This window comes from Geotrypetes seraphini, chromosome 8, assembly GCF_902459505.1.
Source record: "Geotrypetes seraphini chromosome 8, aGeoSer1.1, whole genome shotgun sequence".
Taxonomy (NCBI): domain Eukaryota; kingdom Metazoa; phylum Chordata; class Amphibia; order Gymnophiona; family Dermophiidae; genus Geotrypetes; species Geotrypetes seraphini.
Window position 1 is genome coordinate 181,154,567 of NC_047091.1, and position 17,404 is coordinate 181,171,970.

Genomic DNA, 17,404 nt, shown 5'->3' on the forward strand with positions numbered 1-17,404 from the left:
GCATTAATTTGCATGAGGAGATGTAGTGAATCGGTCGCCCGGGAAGACTCGTCCACGGATCGGATAGGTGAAGTTAATCTAGTACAGTGGTGCCTCGCATAACGGACGCCTCGCACAGCGAACGCTGCGCATAACAAACTTTTTGTCTTGCTCCCTATAACGAACTTCGTTTCACACAACGAAGTCGCCCGAGGGGCCCGGGGGGGGGGGGGCGGAACTACTCTCGCCGCTTCCTAATGTGAGCCGGGAACAGCAGCACCCTCCTGTCTGAATGCAGTGTTCCATCATCTCCCTCCACCTTACCTTAGATGCCGAGTTTTCCGGCTTTCTTTTTCGGCCAGCCACACACTTTCAAAGAGCAGCACATGCGCGCATGCTCTGTTGTTCAATCTTCTCCTCTGACGCAACCGGAAACCGGAAGTTGCAGGAGAGGAGAACATTGATCAACTCCAGCAGCTGCGCGTGCACAGCTTTTTGAAAGCGTGCGGCTGGGTGAAAAAGAAAGCTGGCAAACTCTGCATATAAGGTGAGGTGGAGGGAGGGAAATGTAGGGCTGCAGAACGAATTATTTTGTTTTACATGTATTCTTATGGGAAAACGCGTTTCACACAACGAACTTTTCGCATAACAAACTTGCTCCTGGAACGAATTAAGTTCGTTGTGTGAGGCACCACTTGTATTTGTGTTTGGGTCAAATAAGAGCTATAATGAAACTTTGTTTTTGAGCAGCCCTGCTGGATATTTCTTGACTACTGGGCAGTTTCTGCAAATGTGGCAGGAAGTTCTTAATTTGGGTGCTGAATCTTCTTCCAAGTGCCATTGCAAATGTCGCAATGTTTTTCTACCCTAAACAATTAAGGGATGTCCTTGATGATAAGAATGCAGTTTGTTCTGTCAGCTGCCTTTTCCTGTGTCTTTTATCTTTACTGTCTTTTTCAATTACGTGGTATGGTTCTCCCCCAGATTTGTGGGCAACTAAAGGTTCAACCCAAATTATTATTTGGTAATATAGCTTTCTGCTTTGGTTTTGTATTGAAGGTTAGAAGTGCCTGTTTCCAGTTGCAAGTTTGTTGCTTGCTTATAAATTGTTCTGAAATTATGAATCCAAAATAGGCACCCTTTTGCTACTTGGACATAGACATCCTCTTTATAAAATTAACCCCCATGTGTATAGTCATTCTCGGGGAAGAAAGGGAGAGGGAGCAAAATCAGGCACATAGGGGATCTCTTAGGGAGAGGAGGAGATAGTGGATGTTACAGATAGGCAGACTGGATTGGCCATTTGGCCTTTATCTGGTGTCCTGTTTCTATTGTGCATGTATTTGATAGAACACAGGCACTGATTTCAACCAGCACATATACCCCCAGTTACTCCTGCCTTGGAGCAGTTAAAAGCTCTGTGCAGAAGCTTTAATTAACTTTCACACAGATGCACAAGTTAGCTGAGCAGTTACCCTCATTATACTACCTAATATTATATCAAGACATCTATATGAGAAGTCCAAAAGGTTGCCTTTACAGGTACCTGGTAGCCTACAAACACCAATACATACACATGTAACTGTGTGCATGTACTTGTGTATTTTATAATAATTGATCTCTGTGACTACTTGGTGATCTTAAAGCAGGCATTTTCATCATCCCGTTTACAGAGTGTTTACCTATGGCTCAAGCACAGATGAAATGAAGCACGAGTGGCAAGGAAGTAGTTGAGAATCAGAGTCTGGGGACATAAAATAAAATAGAAAAACATTACGCAGAGGCTGATTGAAAGACATTAAGAAAAGGATGATAAAATGTCAGTAAACAGGCCAGTGAATTGCTAAAGAGAGAAATATAATTTATATTTGGAATATTTTATATATATATATATATATATATATTAGTATTTATAAAACACTTATAGCCCATTAAAATCATTCAGGTACTCAAAGCATTTTTTCCTATCTGTGCTGGTGGGCTCATACTCTGTCTAATGTAGTTTCAAGTTGTATTACCATTTGATGAATCGCTTATACAAATTTTCTAAGCGATGTACAATTAAAAAAACCCACTAGATAGTGGTCTCACATACAATTGGACAAACTAAACACCATACAAACTAAATAAATCAGTTAACATTTTTGCAATCATATTAAAGACAGACATGATTGAAGAAGGAAAGGAGGGAAAAGTTACAACTTCATTCTCTATTGGAAATTACATAAAAGGAAAAAAACAATAGGGAGGGAAGGGGGTTAATGAGTTTGATATTCGTAGCAAGATGTGAGGGGTCCAAGATAGGCCGTATTACACATCAAAGGCGTCTTGAAACAAAAAAGTTTTTAATAATTTTTTAAAAGATGAAAGATCTTTTTCATTTCGAATATAATTTGGCAGTGAGTTCCACAATTTAGGAGCCATAACAGAAAACATATTATTTCTTCTTGTGCCAACGATTTTCAGAGAGGGAATTGTTAGTAAGTTTGAAGAAGATGATCGTAGAGAACGTGGGGCATTGTATGGAATGATCATTCTTGTCATAAATTGTGATTCATTAAAGATTAGTACTTTAAATACTAAAAATAGAATCTTAAAATTAAGCCAGTGTGATTTAATCATTAATGGTGTGACATGGTCATATTTTTTCCCTTTATGAATAAGTTTTATTGCCGTATTTTGAATTATCTGAAGCCGTCTTTTTTCTTTCTGTGTTATATTGATTAGAAGAGAGTTACAGTAATCGATTTTAGATATGATCAAAGAATGAATTAATATATTGACAGATTTAGGATCTAGAAATGTAGAGATTGAGCGAATAAGACGTAATTTATGGAAACAAGATTTAACAATTTGACTGATGTGATTATGAAATGATAAGTCTACATCAACCACTACTCCGAGAATTTTCAGCATAGGTACAGTCTCTAGAGGGGTATTATCTAGGATGAATGGTGATATTGGCATTAAGTTTCCTTTCCAGGTGAAAAACATGGTTTTGGATTTTTGAATGTTTAATGCCAATTTATTACAACTTAACCAGTCTTTTATCAAGTCCAATTTTTTATTGATGGCTGTTATTTCTTCATCATTTTCCGGGTCGAAAGGATGCAGGAGTTGAATATCATCTGCATAAGAGAAAGATGTAAAACCCAGTGATTGTGAAATAGTGAGGAGAGGAGATAGAAAAATGTTAAATAAGAGAGGTGACAGAATAGACCCTTGTGGTATCCCATAGGTAGAAGAATAATATGAAGAATAGTCATCATTGAATCTGACTCTGGAGGAACGGTCTGATAGAAAAGAGGTTAGCCATTTCAGAACTTGACCACCTATACCTAAGGATTCCAACCGATTCAATAAAAGTTCGTGGTCAATGGTATCGAACGCTGCAGATAAATCTAACGAAAAAAGGGCAACGGATTTATGATGGTCTAAGTAGTAATGGACATTTGTTATAAGACCAATCATCGAATATTCTGTGTTGTGGTGTTTTCGAAAACCAGTTTGATTTGGGTGGAGGGCGTTCGAGGATTCGATAAAATCTGAAAGTTGTTCAAAAACTAGTTTTTCAGTTAGTTTCATTAGAAAAGGTAGATTGGAAATTGGGCGGTAATTAGAAGTATCGTCCTGACTTACTTTAAAGTTTTTTAATACTGGTGTGACAATTGAGGTTTTCCAAAGAATGGGAACGGTTGCAGTAAGCAGACTATTTTGAATAAGAGAAAGGATGAAAGGGCCGAAGCAAACAAAAATTTTTTTTAGATAAAATGGGGGGATGATTTCTAGTCGAGAGCCCTTTAGATTAATTGATTTAAGGTAGCCTTCTATGTCCCCTAAAGATGGTGTTTTAAAATTAATGCATTTAGCTGTGGGTATGTAGTTAGTTGTATCCTCGGCTGAAAGCTTATTTGTCTTATTACCAACAAAGTTTTGTCTGATGGTGGCAATCTTTTGGCAGAAGTAGTCTGCCAGTTCCTGTGCTTTTAAAGTTGATTTTTGGTTAGTAGTATTAGTTTTTTTTCTCTGGGTTAATGGATTTTAGAATAGTGAATAGGGCAGACAAATTTTTTGCTTTTTGAATTTTATTTGCATAGTATGTTTTTTTTGCCTGAGTGATTTTATTTTTATAAAAAGAAGCCTTTTCCCTAAAATGTTGAAGGTTAGATGGGGTTTTGGAAGATCGCCATTTCCTTTCTAAAGAGCGAAGTTGTGTTTTTAACAGAGATAGTTCTTCGGAGTACCAAAGATTTCTTAGTTTACGAGCAGAGACAGTTTTTGAGATCAAAGGTATTTTAGTATTCACAATAGATTCAAGGGAGGAATTCCAGAATTGAAGTTGTTCCTCAATAGAGTTAAAGTTGGGAAAAGTAGTAGAGGTATAGAAGAAAGGTGTGATGTCAGAGGTTTCAAGTTTGGAAAAGTCTCTAAATGAGATCTTTTTGATTTCAGAGAAATGGTTTGAAGGAAATGGTTCTGCAAGATAGAGGTTAAGTGAAATAAAATGATGGTCGGACCAAGGTACGGGAGAGATATTTGGAACTGAATGAGAGATATTTTGAGATTTAGATGTAAGGATCATGTCAAGAATGTGTTGAGCCGAATGTGTTGGTTCGTGGATCACAGTTTGCAGATCCAATGCTTTGAGGAAGTTTAGTGTATCTAAGGTGTTTGAATTAGTAGGATTGTCAAAATGGATGTTAAAGTCCCCCAATATTACAGGATAGTTAGAAGCTGAACAAAAGTCAAAAATTAAATTATGAAGAGAAGTTAACTTTATATGGTCTATAGGGGGAGGGATATAGAGTAGAAGAAGATCAATTTTATGATTTAAATTAATTTTGGCTTGAAGATACTCAATAACGGAATTATTGGTGGATTGATCGTGTATCTTTATTAAGTTCTTGTGAAAGATAATAGCTAAGCCACCACCTTTACGATTGTGGCGGTGGTTCCAATAATAATCATAGTTAGGAGGACAGCAAAAAGAGAGGTAAGCTTCCTCACCTTCTGAGAGCCAGGTTTCCGTAATACAGAGGATGTGTAGATTTTGTTGAAGAATAGCGTCCTTTAAAAGGTGATGTTTGCTTTTAAGAGATCTTGAATTAATTAATCCTAGTTTTAGAGTAAAGTGATTAGATGCAGAATGTGTATGGACTGGTACAGACGTTTTTAATATTGATTCGCTTGGTAGTAAAGTTGGAGTAGGGATAGTCAATAATGTATTTGGAAGATTTCTAGGGGGTCTATATGAAGAAGGTCTATGACCCCAATGCACTGGAATATTCTTGTATATGGGAACCATAGTAAAGTCACCCTTACTAACAATATATTGGAAATGAAAAAGAAATATTAAAATATAAAGTATTAGGTAGGCAATATGTACGGATTTGTAACTTAATAGGGCTGAAAAATGATCAACAGGTTGTGCTGTAAGGGCGCTCTCGGGTAGCGCACGAAGGAGCGAACTAAGGAGCAGGTCCTGCTCCTTTTGCGCGCGCCTCTGCGGCGTGTGCCGCAGAGAGTCCAATTAAGTAGGACATGCGCTGACCTGATTGGGGGAGGAGTCTGGCGGGCTGCCGCTTCGCGGCGGCAGAGGAGAGGCAAACAAGTTTGGCTAAAAAATAAAAACAGTAAGTACAGATAAAACAGATAAAACTAGTAAAACAATAAAACAGGTAGACAGCAGTTTTAAAATTAAAGATACAGCTGGGTAGTGAAGTGTGCAGGAGTGCTGTAATGCAAGGCGTGCGCCGCAGAGAGTCCAATTAAGTAGGACATGCACTGACCTGATTGGGGGGAGGGGATTAAGGCCTAGGGTTCCTTTTACTAAGCTGTGATAGCGGTTTTAGCGCGCACAGAATTGTCGGTAACAAAAATCTCATGCACGAATACAGGATGTCTGGGGCGTTACTTGGAGACACCTCCCAGGACAGAGACTTGGGAGTTCTGATCGATAAGTCGATGAAGCCGTCTGCACAATGTGAGGCGGCGGCGAAAAGGGCCAACAGAATGCTAGGGATGATTAAAAAGGAGATCATGAACAGATCGGAGAAGGTTATTATGCCGCTGTACCGGGCCATGGTGCACCCTCACCTGGAGTATTGCGTCCAGCACTGGTTGCCGTACATGAAGAAGGACACGGTCCTACTCGAAAGGGTCCAGAGAAGAGCGACTAAAATGGTTAAGGGGTTGGAAGAGTTGCCGTACAGTGAGAGATTGGAGAAACTGGGCCTCTTCTCCCTCGAAAAGAGGAGACTGAGAGGGGACATGATAGAAACATTCAAAATACTGAAGGGAATAGACATAGCAGATAAAGACAGACTGTTCACACTCTCCATGGTACAGAGAACAAGAGGGCACTCTCTAAAGTTGAAAGGGAATAGATTCCGTACAAACGTAAGGAAGGTCTTCTTCATCCAGAGAGTGGTAGAAAACTGGAACGCTCTTCCGGAGTCTGTTATAGGGGAAAACACCCTCCAGGGATTCAAGACAAAGTTGGACAAGTTCCTGCTAAACTGGAAAGTATGCAAGTGAGGCTGGACTCATTTAGAGCACTGGTCTTTGACCCTTTGACCTAGGGGCCGCTGCGTGGGCGGACTGCTGGGCACGATGGACCACTGGTCTGACCCAGCAGCGGCTATTCTTATGTTCAATGGCCCTCTGTATGGGGCTGAACTTGGACTTAAACTGCATCAGGAGTGTCATTATTCATCTCAGTAAGCTCGAAAACTATGGGTTAGACACTAATATCTGTATTTTAAAAATATTTTTACATGTCATCCCCTCCCACCTCCACAGCATTTTTTCCCAGATAGTAAGTCATATGTATACCAAATTTGGTTGAAATCTGTCCATGCGCTTCAGAGTTATACCGGAACGTACATACATTCACACAGATACATCCAATTTTATATATATAGATTTGATTAATTGCCTATCATGGATTCTAGGCGATGTGGGAGTATACAAAAAATAAAAAAACAATGACAGATTACATAGACAGAGACAGAAATGCTATTAAAAGCTTAGAAGGGTGACAATTGTATGCTTCATTTTCTGGTTTGCCTGGGCATGTACGCAAGATCTATGTTTACCACAAAACTCTTCTCTGCAAATCACTGACAGAAGCCAGTGGTCTCCTTTCCCAAAGCATGCCATGTAATAGTACTGCCTTGATAGGTGATGCAAAGAGACAATTGTCTCTTTGTTTCACAACTTCACAATGGCAAGGATTCTCACCAATCTCCTGCTTGCTCATTACCCCCTCCTCCCCCCAAGTCTTTACCCAGTTTCTCTTATACTCCTCCCCCCCTCCATCCTAGCATAAAGTCTTAATTTGTGGCTTATGTTTGCTAGTTTTTTTTTTGGGGGGTGAAGGAGTAGAGTACTTAGGCAAGGATTCTCAAAAACCCGCATTAAAAAGCGACGGTCTGCTAACGCAGCCATTTTGATAGCAAATCAAAAAAAAGCGAGACATTCTTTAAAAATCGCGCAATCAAATGAGGTCGCAGACAATAGTGAAGATTCGCTAAATTTGCATCTGCCCATCGCTGGTGATAGCAATGGGCACATGCGCAGAAAAAAATGCATCAAGAAATGAAAACCAAAAACATAATAGCGGGAGAGATGTTCTCCCGCTGCCCTGAAATCCCGGCCATGCACACCCCCCCCCCCCGTAGCAGGACAGATGCCCATAATCTCCCGTTGCCCTGAAATCCCAGCTGCACGCCACACACACATTCCTGCAGTGGGAGAGAGGCCCACACATTCCCGCTGCCCTGAAATCCTGGCCGTCCATCACACCCCCACACCCCTGCAGCAAGAGAGATGTCCACTCTCTCCTGCTGCCCTGAAATCCCAGCTGCGCACACCCCCCCCTTGCAGCAGGAGAGATGTCCGCTCTCCCTACCAAAGATTGCCTTCAACGCCCCCTTCCACCTTACCTAAAAATAGATGCCCGGAGGGATGCGGACTCCCTCCTCCCAGCTGGCCTGCGTCGTCCAAAATGGGCCTTCCCCCCCGGTGCATCTTGGGATGCACCGGGGAGGTGCCTGAGGCTCTGACACTGACCAGTCACTTATTTTTGTTGCCAAAAGCCGACGCCACTTTTAGAAAATGGCTCAGCATTTTTTAAGAATTCACCAGTGGGCTCATTTCATTGTTGAAGAGCTCATTTGCATGTCAGTGTCGGAGACTGCTAGAAAGCTCACTATTAACAGAGATAATCCGTTTTGATAATCCGTCACTAAAATGCGTACAGGCTAAACCAGTGGTCTCAAACTCAAACCCTTTGCGGGGCCACATTTTGGATTTGTAGGTACTTGGAGGGCCGCAGAAAAAATAGTTAATGTCTTATTAAAGAAATGACAATTTTGCAGGAGGTAAAACTCTTTATAGTTTATAAAACTTTCCTTTAACAGTTAAAAGGAAATATATATAAACTATAAAGAGTTTTACCTTATGTAAAATTGTCATTTCTTTAATAAGACATTAACTATTTTTTCTGCGGCCCTCCAAGTACTCTATTTTTTTCTGCAGCACTCGCATTTAAAGTTCAATATCTTTTCTTTCTCAAAACTGGTACATTTCAATCACTAAATTGAAAATAAAATCATTTTCCTACCTTTGTTTGGTAATTTCATCAGTCTCTGGTTGCACTTTATTCTTCTGACTGTGCATCCAATACTTCTTCCCTTCTTTCAGCCTCCTGTATGCTTCCTCTCCTCCAGACCTCATTCCCTCCCCCAACTTTTTCTTTCTTTCTTTCTCTGTCTGTCTTTCTCTGATTCCGTGCCCCATTTTTTGCTTTGTTTCTGGTTCACTGTCCCCCCTCCTTCTTTCTTCCTTCCTCCGTGCCCCATTTTTTGCTTTTTTTTCTGGCTCCCTGTCCCCACACCACCTTCTTTCTTTTTTTGTTTCTTCCTTCCTTTCTGCCCTCCCCCATGCCACCGCCGCCGCGGAATAGGCTGCTGCTGCTATCGGGAACAGGCAGAGATCTCCCTGCTTCTCTTCTGCACCGGGCCGACCAACTCTCGCTGCCCGACGTCAATTCTAACGTCGGAAAGAACGTTCCGGGCAGCCAGGCAGCGATTGGCTAGCCAGAACGTCCTCTCGATGTCAGAATTGACGTCGGGCCGCGAGAGTTGGTCGGCCCCGCAGGGAAGAGAAGCAGGGAGATCAAAGAACACGGTGCTGGCCTGATCCCCGATGGCAGCAGTGAGAAGGGAAGCAGCTTCGGCACCACTATTCTAGACAAGCCAGGAGCCGCACTCTAGGGAGAACAGTGGACCGCCCCCCCCCCCCCTTGGTGCGCCACTGGAGCAGCAGCGTGTTTGGCCGGCTCGTTCGTTCAAAGCCGCGGGTGGCGGCTCCTTGCGAGATCCGTGCCTGCGTCTGAATCCTCTCTGATGTTGTGACATCAGAGAGGCTTCCGATGCAGGAATGGATAGCGCAAGGAGCCGCCATCCCGCGGCTTTGAACGAACGAGCCGGCTGCTGCTCCAAAAGGAAGAGAATGATGGCCTCCAGACCGCGGGCCGCAAATAAAACCTGGGGAGCCACATGTGGTCTGCGGGCCGCGTGTTTGAGACCGCTGGGCTAAACCGTCGGTAAACAGTTTAGCTGCGGTGTTAAAGTTTTGAGAATCTGGACCTTAGTGCACTTTTAGTGCAACACACAGCTACAGAAATAGTGATTCGCCCGATAGCATCAATGTGGCTTTGTCATTCACAAGAGCCGGTGCTATGGGTGCTTGAGCAACCCCAATATTGAACCGACTGCAAGGACGGGTTATTTCCATTGGATTTAGCATCCCCAATGATTTTGAAAAGTTGGCTCCTATGCACTTATTTATTTTGCTTTTAAACTATTTATTGAAAAAGAGTAATAATATAGAAAGAAAGAATGATAAATATGGCAATACAGCAGTAATGAATTCTCTCTCTGCTATGCCTTTCTTATTATAATGTAAGCCTTCAGGTTTTCAGTTTAGCCCTGCATAAAAGGATGGGGTTTGCATTGCTGTATAACAACTGTTTGCTCTAACACAATTCATTAAAATATCTCCTTTTTTGTTTTTGGTGACTTTATTCGCCCTTTTCCCAGAGAGTCACAAAGAGGTTAACGCTAACTACTGCTTACAGATGTGGCTGCTCAGTTCTATCATTGCTTGCCTGGATTACAGAGCTACAATACCAAGTTTTATTTAATACTAGTGTTTAAGCCCATTACATTAATGGGTGCTAGAGTAGATGTCTGTCTATCTTTTTTTTTTTCCTTTATCTCTCTCTCCTTGGACGCTGTCTGTCTGTCATTCTTTCTGTCTGTGTCTCTCCCTGGCCCCCTGTCTGTCTTTCTTTCTGTCTCTGTCTCCCTGGCCCCCTGCCTGCCTGTATTTCTCTGTTGTGCCATGCCTGCCTGACTCTCTGTGACCCCCTTCCTATGTCCTTAGTGACCTATCTTATGTCCTTAGTGACCTCAGTGCCCCTTCCTATGTCCTTAGTGCCCTCAGTGCCTCCTGTGTCCTTAGTGCCCCCAGTGCCATCTTCCTATGTCCTTAGTTCCCCCAGTGCCTCCTATGTCTTTAGTGCCCTCAGTGCCCCTTCCTATGTCCTTAGTGCCCTCAGCTGGCGTGATCCCCCCACCAAAGATTGCCTTCAACGCCAGTTGCCAGTGCCACCTTCCTATGTCCTTAGTGACCCATCTTATGTCCTTAGTGCCTCCTTCCTATGTCCTTAGTTCCCTCAGTGCCTCCTATGTCCTTAGTGCCCCCAGTGCCACCTTCCTGTGTCCTTAGTGCCCCCAGTGCCTCCTATGTCTTTAGTGCCCTCAGTACCCCTTCCTATGTCCTTAGTGCCCCCAGTGCCTCCTATGTCTTTAGTGCCCTCAGTGCCCCTTCCTATGTCATTAGTGCCCTCAGCTGGTGTGACCCCCCCCACCAAAGATCTCCTTCAATGCCAGTTGCCAGTGCCACCTTCCTATGTCCTTAGTGTCCCATCCTATGTCCTTAGTGCCTCCTTCCTATGTCCTTAGTGCCCTCAGTGCCTCCTATGTCCTTAGTGCCCCCAGTGCCACCTTCCTATGTCCTTAGTGCCCTCAGTGCCTCCTATGTCCTTAGCGCCCCCAGTGCCACCTTCCTATGTCCTTAGTGCCCTCAGTGCCTCCTATGTCCTTAGTGCCCCCAGTGTCACCTTCCTATGTCCTTAGTGCCCCCAGTGCCTCCTATGTCTTTCTATGTCCTTAATGCCCTCAGTGCCTCCTATGTCCTTAGTGCCCCCAGTGCCACCTTCCTATGTCCTTAGTGCCCCCAGTGCCTCCTATGTCTTTAGTGTCCCCAGTACCTCCTTCCTATGTCCCCCCTCACTGCCTTCCAGACTTTGTCCCAATCCCACAGCCAGCTTGCCTGCCTCCCTCCCATCCCCTCATACAGAATCTGGCATTTTTCTATCCCTCCCTCCCATCCCCCTGTGCAGTAGAACCCTTGAGCAGCATGTTTCCATCTCTCCCCCCCGCCACTACCGCCGCCGTGCAGCCGACCCCACTGACCCTCCCATCCGACCCTCCCACTGCGAGACGACCGACAAATCTCCCGACTTCAGCAGCATCCGCAGCACTTTAAATATGCTGCTTCGCGGCCTTCTACTACCCATGATTCCCTCTACCGCGTCACTTATAATGTCATCAGGGATGCAGCAGAGGAAATTAGAGCAGTAGAAGGCCGCGAAGCAGCGTATTTAGAGAGCTGCGGATGCTGCTGGAGCCGGGAGGTTTCTGGTCATCTCGCAGTGGGAGGGTCAGATGGGAGGGTCAATGGGGGTTCAGGTGCAGCAGGGAGGGGTGCGTGGGGGGGGGCAATGATGATGAACAGCGGGCCTTACAGTGAGTCAAGGTGGGAGGAGGGAGTCGCCGGCGTGTTCCTTGACGCTGTGTTCCAAAATGGAATACGGCCACGGAACAGAAAACACGGCAGCAGGGAACACGAAACCCTAAGTGCGCATGCGCGCTTAGGGTTTTATTATATAGGATTTGATTAATCGCTTAATCATACTTCAAAGCGATGTGCATTATTTTAAAAAACTTTACAACTTTCAGGGGGAACAAGCATGCAACGAACATGACATGCACTACAAAAGGGTGAGAAATTCAATAATTAATAGAAAAGAAACAAATAAAGGGTTAAACATCGGGAGGGGATAAATAAAAAGAACAGAGCATACAATTCAAAGGAGCGGACCAAACTAGTCAGTCAAAGGCATCTTTAAAAAGAAAGCACTTTAACTTGCTCTTAAATCTGTTTAATAGTGAAACTGTCACAAGGCAAGGCTTCGTTTCAGAGGTGATCTTGTGTAGAGAATGACACGGTGACAAAATTCATCACCGTTCCCGTCCCCGCGGATAACCGCGGGAAACCATCTTCATGTCATTCTTTAAGGAGAGAGGGAAGAATCAGAGTATGAATGGCCACAACCACTGACCCGCAAGCTTTGCTTTGAAGAATGCTGGTGTAGAAGGACCGAGGTTGAAACAGACACTACAGAATGACAGTCTCTGGTATCCAGAGCAGATATTGTGATGTCATAATGCCTCATTCCACCAGTGCCTAAGAGCCAATCACATCAGTGATGTCACAATGGTTTCATTATCCTTGGCTCCCATAAGAATCAGAGTATGAATGGCCACAACCACTGACCCGCAAGCTTTGCTTTGAAGAATGCTGGTGTAGAAGGACTGGTGTTTGTAGAATGCTGGTGTTCCCGTCCCCGCGGTTATCCACGGGGACGGGAACGGTGAAGAATTTTGTCACCGTGTCATTCTCTAATCTTGTGCTCTGCCGCCAGCCTGAAAGCTTAGGAACTTGCTTCTTTTTCTTGGTTGCAGCGGGAGGTGGAACTTTTCTGCAGGCCCTTACCCGGTACCTCTCTCCCCCCCCCTTTTTTTTAACAAATGATCATTCTTTGAGCCCTTGGGGGAAGTTAAGGGAAGACAACAGGGGATTTGGCACACCTTGGGTATCCCAAGTGAACTTTTACGCTGCAGTCAAAAGCTTAGACTCAGTGGTCTCAAACTCGTGGCCTGGGGGCCACATGCGGCCCCCCCAGGTACTATTTTGAAGCCCTCAGTATGTTTATTATAATCACAAAAGTAAAATAAAACAGTTTCTTGATCACGTGTCTCATTAGCTATAAATTACCATATTATTATTAAGACTTAGCCAAAAGGAAAGATTTATAAACTATAAAGAGTTGTACCTCGTGCAAAAATTGTCATTTCTTTAATAAGACATTAATTATTTTTTTCTGCGGCCCTCCGAGTACCTACAAATCCAAAATGTGGCCCTGCAAAGGGTTTGAGTTGGAGACCACTGGCTAAACTGTAACCATGACATCCTGTTTGTCTTTGGGAAGCAGAGCTGAGATTGTGATATCATAATGCCTCATTCCACCAATAAGAGCCAGCCTCATCAGTGATGTCACAATGGCTTGATTGTCCTGTTCTCCCCTCTGCCCTCCAACCCAGCCAGGTCCTATTTTGAGGCCTCGGTATGTTTATCATAATCACAAAAGTAAAATAAAACAGTTTCTTGATCACGTGTCTCTTTAGCTATAAATTACCATATTATTATTAAGACTTAGCCAAAAGGAAAGATTTATAAACTATAAAGAGTTTTACCTCGTGCAAAATTGTCATTTCTTTAATAAGACATTAATTATTTTTTTCTGCGGCCCTCTGAGTACCTCCAAATCCAAAATGTGGCCCTGCAAAGGGTTTGAGTTGGAGACCACTGCCTTAGAGGCATGCAGTGGCAAAAGGGCTGGATTAATTCAGAGATGAGATACAAGCAGGCTACTGGAAAAACCAAAGTGAGAAAAGACTGGCTTTAAAGCAACATCATTTTTTTTGTCCTTATCTAGATTGCAAGCATTGTTCAAGCCAACATGCGCATGGCGGAGGAGCTGAACCGGTACCGGACGTCAGATGACCTAGAGAAGAAAGTGAACAAAATGGTGCTTTCCCTTCTAAAGCTTTCCGGTTCTTATTCCAGTTCTCAAACAGTTTACATGATTTATTGTACAACAATAAAATACAGCCAGTGTAAATAAGAACATAAGACTATCCTTACTGGGTCAGACCAATGGTCCATCAAGCCCAGTAGCCCGTTCTCAAGGTGGCCAATCCAGGTCCCTAGTACCTGGCCAAAACCCAAGGAGTAGCAACATTCCAGCATCTCAAAGAATAGCAAGATTCCGGAACCCCAATGAGAGCAAGATTCCAGAGCTGAGATTGTGATGTCATAATGCCTCATTCCACACTGCCTCAGAGCCAACCTCATCAGTGATGTCACAGTGGCTCGATTGCCCTATACTTGGCTCATGTAAGAACATAAGAAAAGCTTTACTGGGTCAGACCAATGGTCCATCAAGCCCAATAGCCCGTTCCCACGATGGCCAATCCAGTTCCCCAGTATCTGGCCAAAACCCAAGGATAGCAACATTCCATGATACCGATCCAGGGCAAACAGTGGCTTCCCCCGTGTCTTTCTCAATAACAGACTATGGACTTTTCCTCCAGGAAATTGTCCAAACCTTTCTTAAAACCAGCCTACCCTGCACTCTATACTGACTTTGTGTTTTGAAGAATATTTGGATCCTAGTATCAGGTGAACTGTATCATTAAGCTATTCATTTGGTGGGCACCAAATGAATAGCTTAATGATACTGTTCACCTGATACTAGGATGGACCAAGTGGTCATCTTCTGCTTCTCTTTGTAATCATATGAAATGCCAAATGTCTTAAGGTTGCAGTGAAGGTGCTTAATGAGTATGGGAATAGAAGTGGCCTAATGGGGACACTTGAATGCAAAATAGCAACTTTATATTTCAGATAAGCTACAATGAATATTTTAAATGGATGCATTTGACAAGCACTAATCTTCAGAGATCATGAGTAAGAGCTTCCATATTAGACACTCTTAGTTCTGTAATTGCTGGTGGGGTTTTTGTCTTTACCTTGGCATACGTAGCATATTATGGGGGAGGCCCTACTTGCCCTGGATCAGTAGCATGAAATGTTGCTACTCTTTGGGGTTCCGGAATCTTGCTATTCTTTGAGATTCTGCATGGAATCTTGATACTCTTTGGGGGTTCTAGAATCTTTTGCTACTCTTTGGGTTTTGGCCAGGCACTAGTGATCTGGATTGGCTACTGGGCTTGATGGACCATTGGTCTGACCCAGGAAGGCTGTTTTTATGTCCTTATGTTCTAATAATAACTTTGGTTTTTACATCTATTCTTTTTCTTCAATTTTTAAAAAAAATCTAATTTAATTTCTCTGTGAACTGCATAGGTGGAGCAGATGGAGTGGCAGCATCGGGAGCTCCTTCAGATGCAGGTGGCAGCCCTACGAAAAGAATTTTCCCAGAAGGATGAACGTTTGGTTAATGGCAAATCCGGCCATTTGGAGGACTCTGCCTTAGAAGGCCAAGGGCTGGCTGCAACCACCTCTGCACACAATCTGCTGGCTAACACCACTGCATCCTCTGAGCATAGCAACCATATGCATCTCACACCGCCTAGCAGACTTATAGCATCGGAGGACATCACACCAGCACAGATGGGCATTGGCACCAGTGAGGTTATTTCCTTCCTTGAGCCATCAAAAAACTCCCCGGATGCGGCGCTAGAGGAGCTGGAGATCGTAGCGGTGCACCTGGACACGGACCAACCCATTTCCAATTTAGAAACACACTCTTTGCCTACCTCCATGCCATTTTTCCCTGTGCCAGAAATGGATAAGCATCAGGCAGTACTGTCCTCACCAGTAGCACCTTCCTTGGGAGATAAGCGGCTAGCAGAGCATGTTCTGGTCAGGGAAGCCAAATCAAAGTTGCAAAGAACTGTCTAATCATGTGAAAGAAAAACAGAAGCAACCCAGTTTGGATAAGAGCAATTTTTCTTCAGCTACTGTAAGCAGAGTGGTTAGATATTGGCTACATAACATATTTGTAATGTAATGATATGTACTTTAACCAAAAGAAAATCTGACATCCTCAATAGCCTCGATTCAACCCCCTAGCTATTTCTTGTGGTAAAAATGCCAACTTTATCCTTTTGCATCCCTCTCGCGAGTCTGATGCTCCTTGCAGCCCTCCCACTTCAAGTACTTAAGTCCACACGTTCCTCTTTTTTGCTAAACTTGAGGCTAAAATTGACTTTGTTACATTTAATTACTCAAATATATTAAATACTTGGATATTGAATGTGGCCTCCTTCTCCAATATTCAACCTTTGTGATAGCAGCTGAATGCCTCGGATTGAGTAGCATTTCTGAACCAGAGCCAGATGGGGACATTTGAACACAAATTCATATTCTAGAAAAGTTACAGAGGATAAAAGAGTGTTTGTACAATGTTCATAGCACTGTAGATCTCTAACCACTAAAGTCAAGTTGGCTGAAGAAAGGTCTCTGCATGAAGGCTGATTTTTATTTATTACCTTTCATCTAAATCCAGATTTTTTTTTAACACACTGAGGAGTTATTGATGCTTATTACTAAACTGTCCTTAACTTATGTAAAAATTGTATATATATATATTTTTAAGTATGGCACTCTTTCTTTTGGAGAGAGGTAAGTAAAGCATGTCTTGTTTTTGGTAGCATGTAATTCTTGTTTCAAAGAAATTATTAAAATCAGGCTCCACTTAGGTATCTGATATATTCAGTCTCTATATGTATGATTGGTACGATTGCAAGAATATGTATGCATGCATAGAGTACAGGTAGTGTTTTTGTATGAGAGAGGATGTGTGAAAGAGCTTTAAGATTGGAAGCTCACTTGGGGGTCATCCTTTATGGCGGTGATTTGCAGAACTGCACCATAAGCTTCTATCCATCTCATTATTGCTTCTTAGAACCTTGAAAGACTGGCCATCAAAATGGCAGATGACATCTAATGTGAGCAAGTGCAAAGGTGATCCATGTGGGAAAGAGGAACCTGAACTATAGCTACTTTTTGCAGGGTTCCACATTAGGAGTTACCACCCAGGAAAAGGATTTAGGCATCATCATTGAGGATACGTTGAAACCCAGAGCCGAGTGTGGAGCAGCAGCTAAAAAAGCAAATAGAATATTAGGAATTATCAAGAAAGGAATGGAAAACAAAGATGAAAATGTTATAATGCCCTTGTATCGCTCAGGGCTATGGAGTCAGAGTCACTGAGTTGGAGACAGTTTAGGGTACTGGAGTCGGAGTCATGGGTACCAGAATCTGAGTAGTCAGTCGAAGGATTTATCTACCAACTCCACAGCCCTGGTATCGCTCTATGGTATGGCCGCACCTCAAATACTATGAACAATTCTGGTTGTCACATCTCAAAAAAGATATAGCGGAGTTAGAAAAGGTACAGAGAAGGGCGATGAAAATGATA

General features: G+C 43.1%; 1 protein-coding gene across 3 annotated transcripts in view; it reads left to right on the forward strand.

Annotated features, from left to right (window-relative positions):
• The window catches only part of LOC117366219, a 93,690-nt gene extending 77,009 nt beyond the window's left edge, over positions 1 to 16,681 (forward strand). For 2 of the 3 annotated variants that reach the window (XM_033957462.1, XM_033957461.1), the window contains 2 exons: positions 13,892 to 13,984; positions 15,325 to 16,681. In XM_033957462.1, coding sequence (XP_033813353.1) covers positions 13,892 to 13,984; positions 15,325 to 15,882 — 651 coding nt within the window. In that variant the 3' untranslated portion in view covers positions 15,883 to 16,681. Of the gene's footprint in view, positions 1 to 13,891; positions 14,010 to 15,324 lie in introns of all 3 variants that reach the window. The other variant, XM_033957463.1, reaches the window with a different exon arrangement.
• The last annotated feature ends 723 nt before the right edge of the window (positions 16,682 to 17,404 follow it).